This window comes from Rhodamnia argentea, chromosome 9 (assembly GCF_020921035.1).
Source record: "Rhodamnia argentea isolate NSW1041297 chromosome 9, ASM2092103v1, whole genome shotgun sequence".
Lineage (NCBI taxonomy): Eukaryota > Viridiplantae > Streptophyta > Magnoliopsida > Myrtales > Myrtaceae > Rhodamnia > Rhodamnia argentea.
The window spans coordinates 15,490,068-15,505,900 of record NC_063158.1 but is presented as its reverse complement, the minus strand read 5'-3'; the positions used below and the strand labels follow the sequence as shown (position 1 = coordinate 15,505,900).

Here is a 15,833-nt window from a genome sequence, read left to right as displayed (position 1 = left end):
GCTAACAGCAAATTTGACCACAATTATAAATTCGGAAATTGTCACATCAACTAAGCCAAAACAGATGAGAGGCTTCTTTGAAACAAAACAACTAATTTGATTAGGGTTTTAGCTCATTCTTTTTAGGTAACGAGAGAGGGAAAACTAAGCCTCAAATTCTACCTGCAAATTGGAAGGCTGGGGTTTAAAATCGCCAATTTTGAGCTAATCAATCCTTTATAATAAAAAAGAAGCGTCGTTATACTGGCTCGATTAACAAGTTTCGTGGAGCATGTCGTCATTACTAGGCCCGTTGGACAAAAACGTCTTCACACCGAAATTGATTGTTGATATTTTTATCCTTGGAGCAAAAAATCTTTCTTTTTTAATGTATTTGAAAGTGAGGTTATATTTTTGTTTCGGTCAGGTTATTGTTATCCTATCTTAATTTTTTTATTTTCTTTTTTCGTTATTTTATTATTTTTATGTTTTTATTTTTTGGTCAAATATTTTCGTTTTTTTATTCGGACGGATAATTTTGTCCCTTGAACAAAAGTTCGAATTTTCCCGGTGAATGGGCCCACGTCACTCATTCGGCCTTTTTAGGCCCACGTATTGTCTTAATGGGCCCTTTCAAAAGATCTCACCCATCTCTTCCCACGCGGGATAATCTTCCGAGTTACGCCACTTCCTCCATTTTTTTGACAAGAATCGAGCTCGCTCGCTCCCTAGGGTTTCTGATCGTACCAACCATGGCGAACGGCGCTAACTCCGAGGGGCTTCGGAACCTGAGCGAAGTCGTTGGTTTCAAGAGCAGGATCGGGCGCATTCTGACGTCAATCCGCAGATTCGCCGTCGATTCCGCCGTCCGGGAGTCCCTCGGGGGCATTAATGGTTCTTCCTCTCGCCCTTCGCCTATTCGTGACTGAATCGATACCACCTTCTAGAGCTACTACTCCTTTTTAGATGATGGTTTTGCTTTGTGCGGTCTCTGTGGTCTGTGTTGGATGATTCATGGAAGAATTGATTAGGTAACTTCGGTATCCAATGATAACCATTGCGGAAGTCTGTTTTTTTTTTTTTTTTGGCGGCGCGTCGGTGGACCTTGTGAAAATCAGGAATTGTAGTCGACTGCTTTGATTTGGCTTGCCTGAACAGAGGTCGAGGAAGATTCTGCCATATGCTGGGCGGTCGAATCGAGTCTGGGAGTGGAATCATATGTTGGTTGATGACTTGAATTGGTTTTTTTCCATTGGATTGCTGTCTGAATCCTTTTTTCACTCAAAGATATGTGGTCTTCTTTCCCTGGAGTTGAATTAGAAGTTAAAATCTGGAACTCACCACGAATTTTGCACCAAAAATTTGAATGATTCCCCACGTTTAGCGTTTTGAATCTTGTGATGTCCATTTCTTGTTGCCCAAGTAAGTCGGAGCCTGTGTTTCTGTGGTTTCAGATCTGGTTCACTAATCACCCATCTGCTAATCAATGATGGTGTTTCGGCTATTTCAGTTTTGTTTCTTCTGGTCGACACGAAATTCTGGGCACTTGGTGGATGTGCACGTCGACTGCTTGAAAGTACTTGCACAATGCTTGCTTACTTTGCATCAGTACGGGTAGTTGTAAGTTGCACAGCACACTTGAATGAGGCAGAAACGAGGAAGTTATTGAAATAAGGATGCATTTGGTTTTGTATGGTTTATGCGCAGTAGCGTGCATATGAAAAACCATTGGGGCCTTTGCCAAATTTGTGTTGGTCATGGATCTCTTTGCTGCATCTTACGACAAAACCGTTATAATAGTCATAGTCGCATTTGTTTGAATTCCCTTGCTTACAAGAGCCAGTCAAGCCACTTCCACAAGGTGTGGAATTTTTTGGCTCTTCTTGAATTGCATGTCCTTTGATATCCAGTGCATGTATCATTACCTCTGTTTGAGCTTCAATTTATGTCCATTTGTTCCTGCAGCGGGAAATAAGAAGGCAACTAAGTTTATGCAGGATGGCGTGAAGGATCAAGTGCTTTGTCTCTCACTTAAGGATGATAACGGACCTGGAGATCTCAAAGTCGGGCTGAATGATATACATGAAATCATGGAGAAAAGGCGGGAAGGATTGAATAAAGTGAGACAAGAGCATGAGAGGTCAGCTGAATCTGTTATGGGGTCGGAATCTTCGAAGAAGTCGCCAAACGAAGGACCCAAACAGTTGGACCTCCCGAGAGCCGCAGAAAAGAAACTCTTTATTCGCTCTCGATTATGAAATGGTTTTAATACTATGTAATGGGGCAGGGGAGATTTTCAAGAAGTTGGAACTGCTTGCTGCCCTGTTCCTTGATTGTATCATGTTGTACGGATCGTTTCCCTGTAAATTTCTCTTATATGTTTGTATTTTCGCATCTTCTTTAGCAGATAGCATGTACACGTATGTAAACTTCGCCCTTAGCAAGGAAGGGGATCCTCTTTCTTAATGTGTTAACCAGCCAATTGTCCCGGGGAATGTTTGGTTAAAGGGAAAAGGTAAAATGAGAAACCGTATTATAAACTCCTAAAAAGGTAACAATAATTATTTTAAAAAGTACTCTTAAATCTTTAGTACTTTGTGTATAAATTATTGGGCCTAATATCCAAAACAAACTAATATCTAAAACAATCCTCAATTTTAATCTCTGTTTCAATTATATCCAAAAAAGTTTTGTCTTAAAAAAAAAGCCTCAAGTTTAACTTGTGTCCCAATTATATTTAATTTTTTGGATTTTATAAAAAAAAATTGAACTTTATACTCTGTCTCAATTATATTCAACTTTTACTTTTATCTCAATTTTGTCCGTTTGATACCCAAAAAATCCCAAACTTTAACATCTGTCTAAATTATATTAAAAAAAAATTTATCTCATAAAAAAATCTCAACTTTTATTTTTTATCTCAATTCTATCAACATTAGCATTCTGTCTATAATTACTATTAGTTAATTCTACGTGACTTGAATTTTTTTACTAAGCTTATTAATAAATCTTCGAAATTCGAAAACAACAGGTTTTAGGAATACGAGATTTAAGATCGCTCATCCAAATAATCGGATCTCCAAGTCTAATCGTTTTTTGGATTGTTGAGTGATGGGGAAAATCCAAAATGTGCCATTTTGAGTAGCTTTGGAACAGATGCTAAAATTATGATTTTTTTTTTGTATTAGACAGGAAGAATTAGGATAAAAGAAAAAATTGATGATTTTATATGTTGCAAATATTTTTTGGATATAATTAGGATAGATGCTAAAGTTAGAAATTTTTTTTGGTTATTAAGTCTTAAAATAATATTCATTTCAAATTTTTATTTAAGAAAATAAACGTACGTCATCCCCATATTTTAAATTTTCCCCTCAAATTTTAACTGTCATTCTTTTTTGGTCGAATTTTTTTTTAACTGTCATTTACCAAGTGAATTTCCCGAACCAAAAAAGAAAAAAAAAAAACACCAAGTGAATTCTTTTTGGCCCTTTGGGGAAAATAAATGAAAACTAGGAGTTGGGATTGATGCCCATGGAGGCGCAGGTGTCGATTCGGGTCCAACCCAGTTGCACTTGCAGCCTCGCCATCTCTTCCCCACAACCCCGGTTTGGACTCCCCGCAAAACCCCTCTTTCGTCACTCTCCTCTGCGAAGCACCGCGAACAAGCCCACTGCTTCGCCAGAGCAGCTGACAGCGACCCCGATAATGGAGGCGAGTGGATTCGATTCCAAGGGACGAGAGTTCAAGAACGCCGAAGAGATGTGGACGGAAGAAATCGGCAAAGACGGAGATGTTCACAAGAGGAAGGAGTGGTACCGCCAAGGCGTTGGCTATTGGGAAGTATGCAACTTTCCCATTACTCTCTTTTCTCTTTCTTGTTTTCCCCAGTTAGCTCTGTTTTGCTTCTCTCTTTGCCTAGTTGAGAATGTTCCTTTCGTGTGCTTACAAACAAAGTCTGTAATTTCATGGAGTTACTGCTGAATAATAATTATGGGGTTCTTCTTTCTCGTGCCTTAAGAGAAGGGTGTGGAGGCAACTACAGATGGAGTGTTGGGAGGATATGCACACGTTAATGACGCTGACATAAAGGGCAGCGAAGCTTTTCTCAGATTGCTTTTGGTTGAACGCTTCCCGGGTGGTGGAAGAGGCCGTAATCTTGTTGCCCTCGGTTCGTATTCTCTCTGTCTGTGTGTGCAGGCGCGGGCTTCTGGGTCTGTGCTTTTTTTTTTTTCTGTGTCTCAATAAGGCTAATTTGACTGTGACATTGATGAGATTGATAATCATGAGATTTCGCTACAATTTGATCGCGCCTTGATGATTGTTTGCTTTGGGGGGGGGGATCAAAGTTTCGATCTCATTTTATTAACTTGTTTGAACCCCCATCTCCAGATGGAGGGATTTAGTGACTTAGTAGCAGAAATTGTTCCACTGACATTAGGAAATACCTCTCGTGTAAATAGGATGAGCACTGCAGTATCCAGGCGTAAACTGAAGATTTCCTGATTCGATGGCTTTTTTACTTTGTTGATTAGGTAAGTTTGCATGGCGAAAGAATTTCATACCAGAAATGAAACTAAGCTAAAGAGTTTGCTAACTTCATAGTCTTGCAAGAGGATCTGTAGTGCATGCTTTGTAAGATATTCTTCTTTTATCTGCCAATCCAGGCTCCCCCCTTTGTACTTTGTCATCGTAATACCATACTAAAATTCATTATGCTAATTGCCTGTGACAGATTACGTAACATATGAGGACACTATTGTAAATTATGGCTTGAACGAACATTGTAATTAGTCCCATCATAATTTGCCACAATTTGCACTGTTCACTTCTCTCAATCAGAAAGATGCTCTCATTGGTTATTGATGGATATGACTGCATTGAAAATATGGTCTATTGGGGTATAACTTATACCTTTTCATTTCTATGACAAGCAGAATACCACTAAGAAGGTAGCTAGGGGGTACCACCCCTGTATGTATCATCTTTAGAAGGAAAGCCACTCATATACAAAATGAGATTGAATTTTCACTATACCAAAGGTGGATAATGTATGACCAATTATCCCTAAAAATTCAACTCACCTCTTGTTTCTTTTTTCCTTTCTTCCCAAATAAGCCAGAAGACAAGGAGAGAATTGTCTTGGTAACTTTGTTCTCTGCAAAACACGAACTCATACCCCCTCTAAATGCCCAAAGTCACGTTGCGCAGTGATTGAACTGATCCACTTCAATTCTAAAACTTCTAAGCACAGAGTTCAAATATTCTTGTCCAGTTGCAATATAGCAACTATTAGAATCAAACTCTCCTTTTTCATGCACAAAAATCATCTATTTACCAGTGTTGTCCCTTTCTCTTTATCTTCTTTTCTCTTCTTTTTTTTAAGATTGTCCAAGTGAGAATAAGTCCCCTAGCTGTTTCCCAAGAGAAAAAGGGAACTTTCTAAAGAACCGTGACTTTGCAAATAGATTCCCAAAGGAAGATCGTGCTTATTTGCACTTGCATCTGTGCAGAGATGAGATTAGAGTAGTAGGATTTAACAGAAGAAGTTCCAGTAGTAGAATAATTTCAGTGTGGACAGTATTTCACCCCCATATCTAGCGTCGTTCTATTCAACAGCTCAAAACACTTTGAGAAAGCTTTGAGCTCCCGACCTTGAGCCATGTGTAAGAAGTCAACTGCCCAATTCCCATGCTACTTCTCCATTGTAAGCCTTGCAGTAATCAACACCCACCCTAACTATCTTGCTCCTCGCTTATGTAGAAAAACCAGGAAATAAATCTCCGATACAGTTGCGAGACTTTGTAAGACGACTGTCAACTGTTCTAAAAGCTTAAGTGTTAGATGAAGGCGTAGTTTAATATTTAATTACTCTAACAACAGTGTCTCAAAACCATCTGTCATCCCCTGACAGGGTTTTCCTACCATTTTCCTCTCTAATACTATTCTGCTTTGGAAGTTATCCACATTACACCCCTGCCTTAGCAAAGCTTTACTGAAAGGCCTCCATTAGAAATTGGTCATTTTTAAATATTCCGATAGATAGACGAAATGTCAGATTAAAGCAACTTTAACTGTATGTTCTCAAGGCTTTTTGCCGCTGAGATAGGGATTGGAAACAAAGTGAGGAAGTCAAATGGAACATCAGAAAGCATGCTATTAAGGAGCGTATGTCTACCTCCCTTTGATGAGAAATTTTTTTCCTCCCACTTAAACTCTTCTCAAAGCTTTTCTATCCCAAAAAAAAAAAAAAAAATTCTTAAAGCTCCAGATAATCCACTTTGGCTTTGTATTACTATGTGAATCCCAGCAGCAAACCCTGTGGAACAATTTGACTTTTCTCTAACACGATGACATGAATCTTTGTCGAATACATGATTCCGCAGCCAATGGACATTAACCATGACCAACTAATCAGTGTGTTCTGTAATACATCTAGAATGTTTCGGGTACCATATATGGAGAGTCAATTGATGACATATTTGTTGCATTATCCTCATTTCGACAGTAGTCTATATGTTTTCAATACCTTATGTTTGTTTTAGCTTTTGTTAATTCATGGATTTGACCCTTCATAAGTACCAGTCAGCTAGTTTCTCTTTTCAGAAACTCTTCACCAATACGGATAACTCTTGCAGATTGTGGTTCTGGCATTGGAAGAGTCTCCAAGAATCTTCTAATCAGGTTCTTCACTGAGGTAAAGTTGTATTTTCCTTGTTGCTCTGACCAGCAAACTTGGTTTAGCTCCAGCTACAAAAATAACCGTAAACGCAGCGTCGTTATTCTCTTCTTGTCTCACATTTGGTGTTTTTAGTAGTTAGGTTTTGTGTGATACTTGTTTAAGGAGTCCAAGCCTATATTTAGATCTGGCAATGGCAGCATCTGAGGTTGTTCTCTTTTTCTTTGACCTCCTAGTTTTTCATTACTTCAAACCCTGATCCTGACACATCAATGTCCATTTTCATTTCATATCGAGGGCAGAATCTATCTTGTTCTTTCCTTTCTTGTCGATGGACAGCAACTGTATTTCTACACCTACATAACTTGACTTTTGATGACTGCTTTCTGGGTGCCAAAACAGATTGCTTTCTGCTGCTCAGTAGTAAACATATTCATTGCAAAACCTCTTTTTTAGTGTTTACCACAACATTGATGTTTGGTTGGGCCAAATTGAAACTTGTTGATTGAGAGGACTGTCAGCTCTTCAAATATCGTTTTTTCTTTCTTTTCATTCGGGACGTAGGTTGATCTCCTTGAGCCTGTATCGCACTTCCTAGAAGCTGCCCGTGAAAGCTTGGTTCCTGAAAGCGGTTCAGCAATTGAGAATAAGGCCACAAATTTCTTCTGTGTCCCCCTTCAGGTGAGTTATAGTGGACAGATTCAAAATATACCAAATTTAACAATATATATGACTCCATAATAACGTCTTTAGAATTTTTCAACTATATTAAATGTTATACTGATTACAAGGTCATTAGGGAGTAGCTACAGACTAGGGTTAGCATCAACACAATAGCAGACATTATGATTTTGCTTTGAGGTACTACCCCCTTGGTTTCTCTTTTACAAGTACAAAAATATTTTATTATGTTTTCCATTCAAAGGAAAAAAAGTTATCTGGCTTATATATTACATATATGTGAAAGTATAGACCTTTCAAGGATTTTAAAATGGATAATTGACTAGTTGCCTTAAATTTGATCCACAGGGCGCCGTTGCTTGCAGACTTGCAAGTTCATGAATATAAGTCTTCTAGAAATGTTTGCTTTGTCCCATAGGATTGCTACACTTCCACTTGTACAACTTGTATGTAAGTGATCTAATTGTTTCATATTGAAATTCATTTGTTTATGTTTTAGGAATTCACACCTGATGTAGGACGATATGATGTCATATGGATTCAATGGTGCATTGGCCATCTTGCAGATGATGACTTTGTATCATTCTTTATGAGAGCCAAGGTAAGCCAAATATTGTCCGCTTAAGAAAACAGTGTAAAAACTGCTCCATGTTCTAAGAAACCTAGAAATGTGAAGCATGATCAAATCTTTAATTTGATATTGATGTATATTCGATTCCAACTGGAGATGGGCCTAGGACGGTATAGTTTCTGCTATCATTGCTGTAGCAGTAGTCTTTCTGAGGTTCAGATGCTGTTGTAAAAGACAATTGGCTGCTATTGTTGTGAACGGTTGGAGTGCTGCTCAAAATGTCTGATGAGCTTCAGGGGTTGCTGTTGGTGTCAGGCGTTTTATAGCATGAAAGTTTATGAATCTTTTATTTGTCAGTTCTTATTCCTGGAAGGAGTATTTATCTGGTGAAATGGCACTATCAGCTCCTATGCCTTTGCTCGAAATTCAAGAGCGTCCCTCTACTTTCTTTTTGCAAAATGGTTCTCGTACTTTTTAACATGTGCCACCTTATGTCCTTGCACTAGTCCGGTGACGATTTTGCTAACATGTTGACACTGTAAAAAATTGTTGACTTGTGCTTCTTTTTTTTAAAAAAAAAGAGAAAAGCTGACCTAGTTTTTGTGGACTTCTTTTGCATTATTCAAAACTGTGTGTGTGTGTGGGTGGGCGTGGGTGTGGCAGGTTACAGCCTGATTCTTTTTCATTGGTATATATTTATATATCTGACCTTGTCATTCCAATGAAAAAAAAAAAATTCAGGCTGTAACCTGCGTGCCATAGGCAATGCCTGCAACCACTGCGTGGTGGTTGAACCCCTCTGGTGATCCATCGCGTGGTGGTGCCAGATCTGCCCCCTCCACGTTGTGCATATGATGCCAGAGAAAGCCATTGTATTGAGATGTAATCTTTGTGGGGATCACCAAAACGCCATTTGTAGGCACCACACCTTGACTGTGGTCACTCTTGACAGGCAACAACGCGACCACTGTCATGGTGGTACTCTCTGTCGTGGTGGTCTTATGCAACCAATGTGACATGAAGACAAGCACTCCAGTGGTTGCCGCAAACAGACAACCTTGACGGTGGCGGTTGCTGTTGAGTGGGCAGGGCCACTTGTTTTTGTGTGTGTGTGGGGTGTGGTGTGGTTGGGGGTGGGGGGTTTAATGAGTTGCTTTGTTAGATTTGTTTTCTTACTTCGAGCTTTTTCTGTGTTTATATACTTTTAGGCCATGTTCGATTCCCTGAGACAGGGTTATTGGAAGAATTGAAATACAAAGGTTGAGATTATTGCCTTTGAAAAGAATTTCAAACATGGAATCGAATTGCTCTTCAACTCAGATTTTTCAAGAAAATAGAATCAGATTACCTACTAATAGTTAGTATTGGGCTTCCAATTTCACCTTAACCATTGTCAATCACCCTAAAACCATGGAACAGCCACCTCCGCCATCTCCTACTTCACCCGACATGCCGCCGCCACTACCATGCGAGCTCACTTGTACATGTCTTTCTATCTTTGGTGCTCTGAAACTTGCTAAAGACAGATAAGTTCACTCAGTTCACTGCATCTCTCTCTCTCTCTCTCTCGCGCGCGCGCGCTGGACTCCAAGGCCATGGAGGTCTTGGGCCTTGTGCAACCACGCAAGGCAAGTGACCTTCGTTGTACTGAATCAACAGAAGTTGTGACCTCCATGGGCTCGGTTGCAAGCTCCCCATGGAGAGAGGCAAAGGACGACTTGACTAGGCAAGGGATTGACGTCATTGGTGGATGGACGGGTGATGGCTGGGGATCATGATGGCAAAAGAAGGAAAGAGGGGGGGGGGGGGGGCAACTCTGCAACAACGGTTCTGCTGTGTGTGGTTGGGTGGGGAAGAATGTAGAAAACCAGAAAGAGAAAAGAGGAAAAGAAAAAAAGAGACTAAAGAAAAGAGCAAACAAAAAAAGGAATAAATCTCAGCCCTTGAGTGTTCAATGATTAAGTTGTGTTTTCTTCTAAAGACCTAAATATTTGTATCATCTATGGGACGGATATACTTGGTTTGAGGATCCACTTATGGATTGCTTGTCGATGGAACCAAATGAGGCCTTATACTGTTAAAGTATGCTTGATCTTTTTTAGCTCCTTATAAGCAGGAATTGTGCTGGGAGGCACTGAGAAAGGAATAGATAAAAGAATGAATGAAAAGATTCAATTGAGAATGAGAAGTTGAGGAAAGGAGACCAGAGTGGAGCAAAGGACTCTCATTCTCTTGATTTTCTATACGTTTGATCCATGCTTTTTCCCTGGCACTAACTTGCTAGCCTTAGATCATGACAGTTCTAAATCCCTCCCATAATTGGTCATAAAATAACTCAAATGGCTATAGTTAGATTTCTGGTGTCTCTGCTTTAATCTGAACAATATACCCTGCAGAAGCTGGTCTATTGATTATCACTAAGGTCTTCTTTTTTTTCTGTTAGGTTATTCTAAGACCTTCATGACTCCATATTTATGTACTTTCATAATCATTTTTGCCATACAATGGTAATTTCCCATTGTATTGGCACTATCAGTTATTGACCAATACAAATGGCCGTCTTTTCTAAAATGCCTACCTAACTAATTTGCCTTGAAATAGTATATAGGTACCTGATAAGTGGCAACACGTTTCTATATAGTGTCTTGGGATTTCCCTTCTGCATATTTGCTTTTATGTATGACTTATGTCTTCAGCAAAATATATTTCAGGCTGGCCTCAAACCTGGTGGGCTTTTCGTCCTGAAGGAGAATATTGCTAGAAGTGGTACTTATTTCATCTTTCATATGCTACTCTTAGTGATGATAGATTTTTCTTCTCTGTTAAAAGGACACATATCTGTTTATGGTTAGACCTGATAATAAGATGATAGTATAATATAGTTCTTTCATCTTATCTTCCTTGGCTATGGTTAACTCCAACATCCAGACCTTATCTTCCAGAAAAGGCAACAATACAAGGACAGGAACTAGTACTTAAATGGAAAACTTTAACCGATATGCTATTCTAGTAAGCTTACTTTTGTTTATTCTTATGTTTTAGTCATGGAGCTTGTGACAAAAATACAGAAGTTAATATATACATGCACTGAATCAGGCTCAGGACAGTTTCTTGGTGGATGCCGTATTTGCATCCTGGGGTCATTACAAGTTTGTTTTGAGTGGAGTCGATGCATTATATTCTTAAGTCGATGCATTATATTCTTACATGTTATCAAATGATAATAATGACCCTTTCCACATTTTCCAGACTTTCAGAGTCAGTTACTATGATATTGCAGAAACAAAGCTTAATTTGGCATTATTGATAATCTATGAAACAGAAGTTTTTGAATCATTTAGACGGGAACAAGGGGGAAAAGGGTTATTTATAAAGAATGGGTATCTTATCCACGATAACCAAAAATCAAGTGTATATTGAGGGTCATTGTTCTAAACATGGGCTGGAGTTCAAGCATGTTGAAAGAGTTGTTGATGCCTTCCATTAAGTACGCTAGAGAGTTAAAAATAGCTCAGGACAGCACATCAGACTGGAGGTTTTTACTACCTTCCAAGCGCATAAATATCTGAATGGCTAAAAGATTGTGCTTGACAGATTATTTTGGTATACCAGGCTATATGTCTTTTAAAGATGCACAAATGTCTCAACATTTATGATACTTGAGAAGAGCAGTGTGTCTACCAGTACATTATTGGCATCATACGATTTTGATGTGTGATTAAGATATGTCAGTGAAAAAGTTGATGATTGAGAAAGTCAATTCGTATCTAACAGGTGTTCAAGAGTAGGTTTGATTCTGTTAAGAGAGTTCATTCATATCATAAGATTTCTCTTATAAGACGACAAAAAAGAAGATGCAATTGCTTGCTATTTGACGTGGAGAAGACAATGGCTTTGGCTATGCATTAAGGTTCATTCAAAGAGGGTCTACTGATTCCCACAAAATAGAAAAGAAAGATGACTTGAGGATTGTTAAAATAAATAGCCTGAAGTTGGTTCACATCAAATCTTTTCTACTTATTTGCTCAATAGTATTTGAGATTCATGAGCCAGACTTTTCTGTATGTAGGATTTGTGTTGGACAAGGAAGATCGAAGCGTCACTAGGTCCGATACGTACTTTAAGGAGCTCTTCCACCGGTGTGGATTGCATATCTTCAAATCAAAGGTTTCAGTCCTCCTAGTACATACCTAATCTATGTTTCATTTTGCTAAAATCCTATTCAACAAGCGTCTCTGTAGCACTGAGCAATATTCTTCCTGCAAATGGGAATAAGAAAAGTTGTATTTCCTTCCACTTGATTTTCTGCAGCAGTATTTAAGACTTTGCAACAACTTTTTGGAAATTTATCAGGTGGGGATAGCTAATGAATTGCTCAGTATGAGATTGATGAATTGTGGTATTCGTTAGGCTCATAACAGCATCCCTACACACTGAAACCCTCAAAACCTTCTATCGGAGGAAAGGGTGTCATTTGAATCAGCATTTGTATTTTCTTGAACTTAATCTGGAAAGAAAGATTTTTGGGAAGTGGTGAATTTGCGATTTCATGGAACTTTACTGTTTGAAATATCTTCTAACATCTAGAAGACTTCTACTGGTTCTCTCTGTTATGTATAGCCTGAACTTATCACATGGACCCGGGTCTTCCATGTATCATTACAGACTGAATCCATTGAATCATTACAGGACCAGAGGGGATTACCTGAGGAATTATTCGCTGTGAAGATGTATGCTTTAACCCCTGATACGCCTAAACGGGTTCACGGCACCAGAGCCAAAGCACAACACAATAGACCCAGCATCATCAAATGAGTAATTGCTTCATGGATTTCGTTATCGGAGGTGGGGTAGATGGTTCTTGGGGTCACCCTTACGGCGCTCAGAATGTTGTGAGATGCTCATCTGTTCTTGCATGTATGTTATACTTTAAGCGATTGAATTAGTGTGATCTCTGCGCATTCTGCTCTGTCTGTTGTCACATTGATTTTCAAGGTATTGATGGAAGGTGTGTACAACATATTTTGCTGTTCAATAGGCCGCTTTTTCTTTTTCTTTTTTAATTCAAGGGTAATTGGCATACCGTAAAAGTAAACTAAAAATCTAAAGAAAATGCTTTCTCAATCAAAAATTAAATCAAGGACCATCATGTCTTGGTGCCCAAGGGAGGGTGACATGTATAATATTTTCACTCAAATCAGATTTTGACTCTATTTAAATTTTAGGGACATGTGCATGGAAGTTTTACAACTTATCACGAAAGTGCAATTAAATCCTCTAATTTGCAAAAGGTACAGTTAAGTCTTAAAACTTGTTGAATTGATGCAATTAAGTTTTTCCGTTAATTTCGTCCAAATTGGATGACGAAACATTGACGTGATTTTTTTTAAATATTCACTCTCTTCTACATGCAATGATATGGCTAAAAGTAAAACATAAAGGCCAAAAGGACGTAATTTGAGTCCAAATATAATTTTTTTAATACAAGTTTAATTTAAATTAAATAAAAATAAGCTAAACTATTAAAAAAAAAAGGGAGAGTTGGAATCCAGGCGGCAAGAATCGCCAACCCCTAGTGAGGCTTAGGCAGGCCGGGGCCTTGCGACCTCGCCGACATTCCCCCACCATTTGCGGCCCTTCCTAATGATGGTGGGACGGCGGCAGCGAAGGCTTGTAGCCTTGCTACCTGATTTCCAACTTCTTCTTCTCCTCCTCCTCCTCTTCCTCTCTCTTTTTTGAAATTATTTCAGTATTGGACTTTGGATATATAATAATAAAAAAATTACGTCGGTATTTTCCATCGATCAAGTTGGACAGAATTAATAGAAGGACTTGATTGTACCAATTTGACAAGTTTTAAGACCTAATTATACGTTTTACAAGTTTTAGGATTTAATTATACTTTTGTGACAAGTTTTAAGATTTCCACTGCACATATCTTTGTATTTTATGATGAAAGCTCAATATCGTTGAACAATACTATATAGACATCAAGGAAAAAAAAATCAATCATGAAAGAATCGCCCTCCCTCTTGCACTCTAAAAGAAAATTATAGTAATCACTATTCCATAGAAGGCACTCACATTGTTAGTTTCAAGCCTAAACATTTCTTTCTTAAAAAAGTTCCATCAAAATCCATGTCAATCTTCTTAAGATGAATTGCAAAAATTTGTTTAGATAGGGAGTTTTAAAGTCTTTTCAATATCCAAAGAAGCTAAAATCATAGCTTCGGCATCGGAAAGAAGTCATCTCTCTGGCTAGAACTTCTGATGTTGTCACTAGTAATTATTTGTCAATGCTGTAACTTTAACCCAATGCTCATTAGTTAATTGAGGTCAATAACTTGCATCACTAGTTGTAAAATTGTTTTCATACTACGCAACTCGATAATGCTATTATTCAGTAATATATGGCGATAATTTATTTCCTCAATAGGTTATATCTTATATAAAATGTTTTTGACTATTGTAATTTGTCCGAAGTCGTAATTTTGACTAAACCTGCAGCCAGTACTTTCCCCTTCGAGCAGTTATTTAGCTACGGAGTAACTCATACCATAGTAACTAATCTCAAATTATGTCAAACCATCAAAACCTATAGTTAGTGGTTAGACCTCAATAATTGCAAACAGCCTTCAAGTCCATATGGATGATAATTAATACTCTACCTTTACAAAAAATTAATTACCTCAAGTTCATATATGATCCCAACCTAGGAAGCACCAACACTTTCCGACACACGATTGACACATGATCAACATGTGTCATACATTTGATATTTGGTCAACACTCCGAACATGTCGGCGACAAGCAAGTGCAGCATCCTAACATGCCATTTTCGACACGCACATGTCGGTTTTAAACATTTTCAATAAATTAAGGGTCTAGACAAAAAAATAAAAATAAAAATAAATTAGGCACCAAAATGTAAATCTATAAAAAAAAATATATACACTTCAATTATATACCCAACTATCTCAAAATGAATATACTCAGCCAGCAAAAAAAAAAAAAAAAAAAAACGACTAATCATGAATCCCTAACTAAAGAAAAAGAAGTAGCAGAAGCTCATCGTTGATATATATATATATATATATATATATATATATATATATATATATATATATATATTTATATTTATATTTATCATGTATATATACGAATAAACATTAATATATAATGTGTTCCAATGTGTCGAAATTCTCTATTTTTTGAGAAATGACGTGTCGATGCCGATACTACTTAGGTTCTAACAATAGTAACTTTACTTAAGAAACAGTAAGCAATATATTCTTACCGTAGATTTGATCTTGTCCACTCTCAGAAATTTACCAGCAATGACAATGTTCTTTTTAAGTTAGTAAATTAATGGAACCTATCTTAAGTAATTATTCTTAACTGTCGAGATAGTTCTTAATTAATTATAAAATTTACAGTACTTAAATATCGATGCGTTACCAATTTAACCAGTTGTTTCAAAATTGATCCAACGGACGATAGTTTTTTGACTTTAGATTCAAAGGCCATATTGTTCCGCGGCTAGTCCAGTAAAAAATAGCCTACTGGACCATGCAATTTCCTATCAAGGAGTATTGAGTATTCCTCGTGCGACTATTCCAATTCTTAAATTAAAATAACGATATAGATAGTTTTTGAACTTTAACTTTATGTTTAATGTAATTTTTTAAATTTTAATTTATTTAATATGATGTTTAAGTTTTAGTATAATATTTAATATAATCTCTAAACTTTTAATTTATTCAATTTGATCTATCGAATTTTGATACATATTTGATGTACATCGTAAACTCGATGCAAATATTCAAAATAGTCATTTCATTTATTTTAGATCAGAGATAATATTAAATATTTTTATATAATTCAAATATTAAATTAAATATATATTAAAAGTTTAGAGATCAA

The 15,833-nt window shown here is 37.4% G+C and overlaps 2 protein-coding genes across 3 annotated transcripts; both read left to right on the top strand.

Moving 5' to 3' along the window:
- Positions 1–652: 652 nt before the first annotated feature.
- On the top strand, positions 653–2,443 carry LOC115756018. 2 transcript variants are annotated; one of them, XM_030695692.2, is made up of 2 exons: positions 653–873; positions 1,948–2,443. In XM_030695692.2, the coding sequence occupies exons 1-2, from the start codon at positions 732–734 to the stop codon at positions 2,235–2,237; spliced, it is 432 nt and encodes a 143-aa protein (XP_030551552.1). In that variant the 5' UTR covers positions 653–731; the 3' UTR covers positions 2,238–2,443. The 2 variants fall into 2 exon arrangements, with proteins under 2 accessions (XP_030551552.1, XP_030551551.1); XM_030695691.2 differs by having other exon boundaries at positions 658–873; positions 1,945–2,443.
- A 1,063-nt stretch (positions 2,444–3,506) lies between these two features.
- LOC115756021 (alpha N-terminal protein methyltransferase 1) lies at positions 3,507–12,945 on the top strand. The gene is made up of 8 exons (XM_030695694.2): positions 3,507–3,822; positions 4,006–4,150; positions 6,618–6,676; positions 7,223–7,339; positions 7,839–7,940; positions 10,622–10,676; positions 11,980–12,077; positions 12,600–12,945. The coding sequence occupies exons 1-8, from the start codon at positions 3,508–3,510 to the stop codon at positions 12,723–12,725; spliced, it is 1,017 nt and encodes a 338-aa protein (XP_030551554.2). The 5' UTR covers position 3,507; the 3' UTR covers positions 12,726–12,945.
- The last annotated feature ends 2,888 nt before the right edge of the window (positions 12,946–15,833 follow it).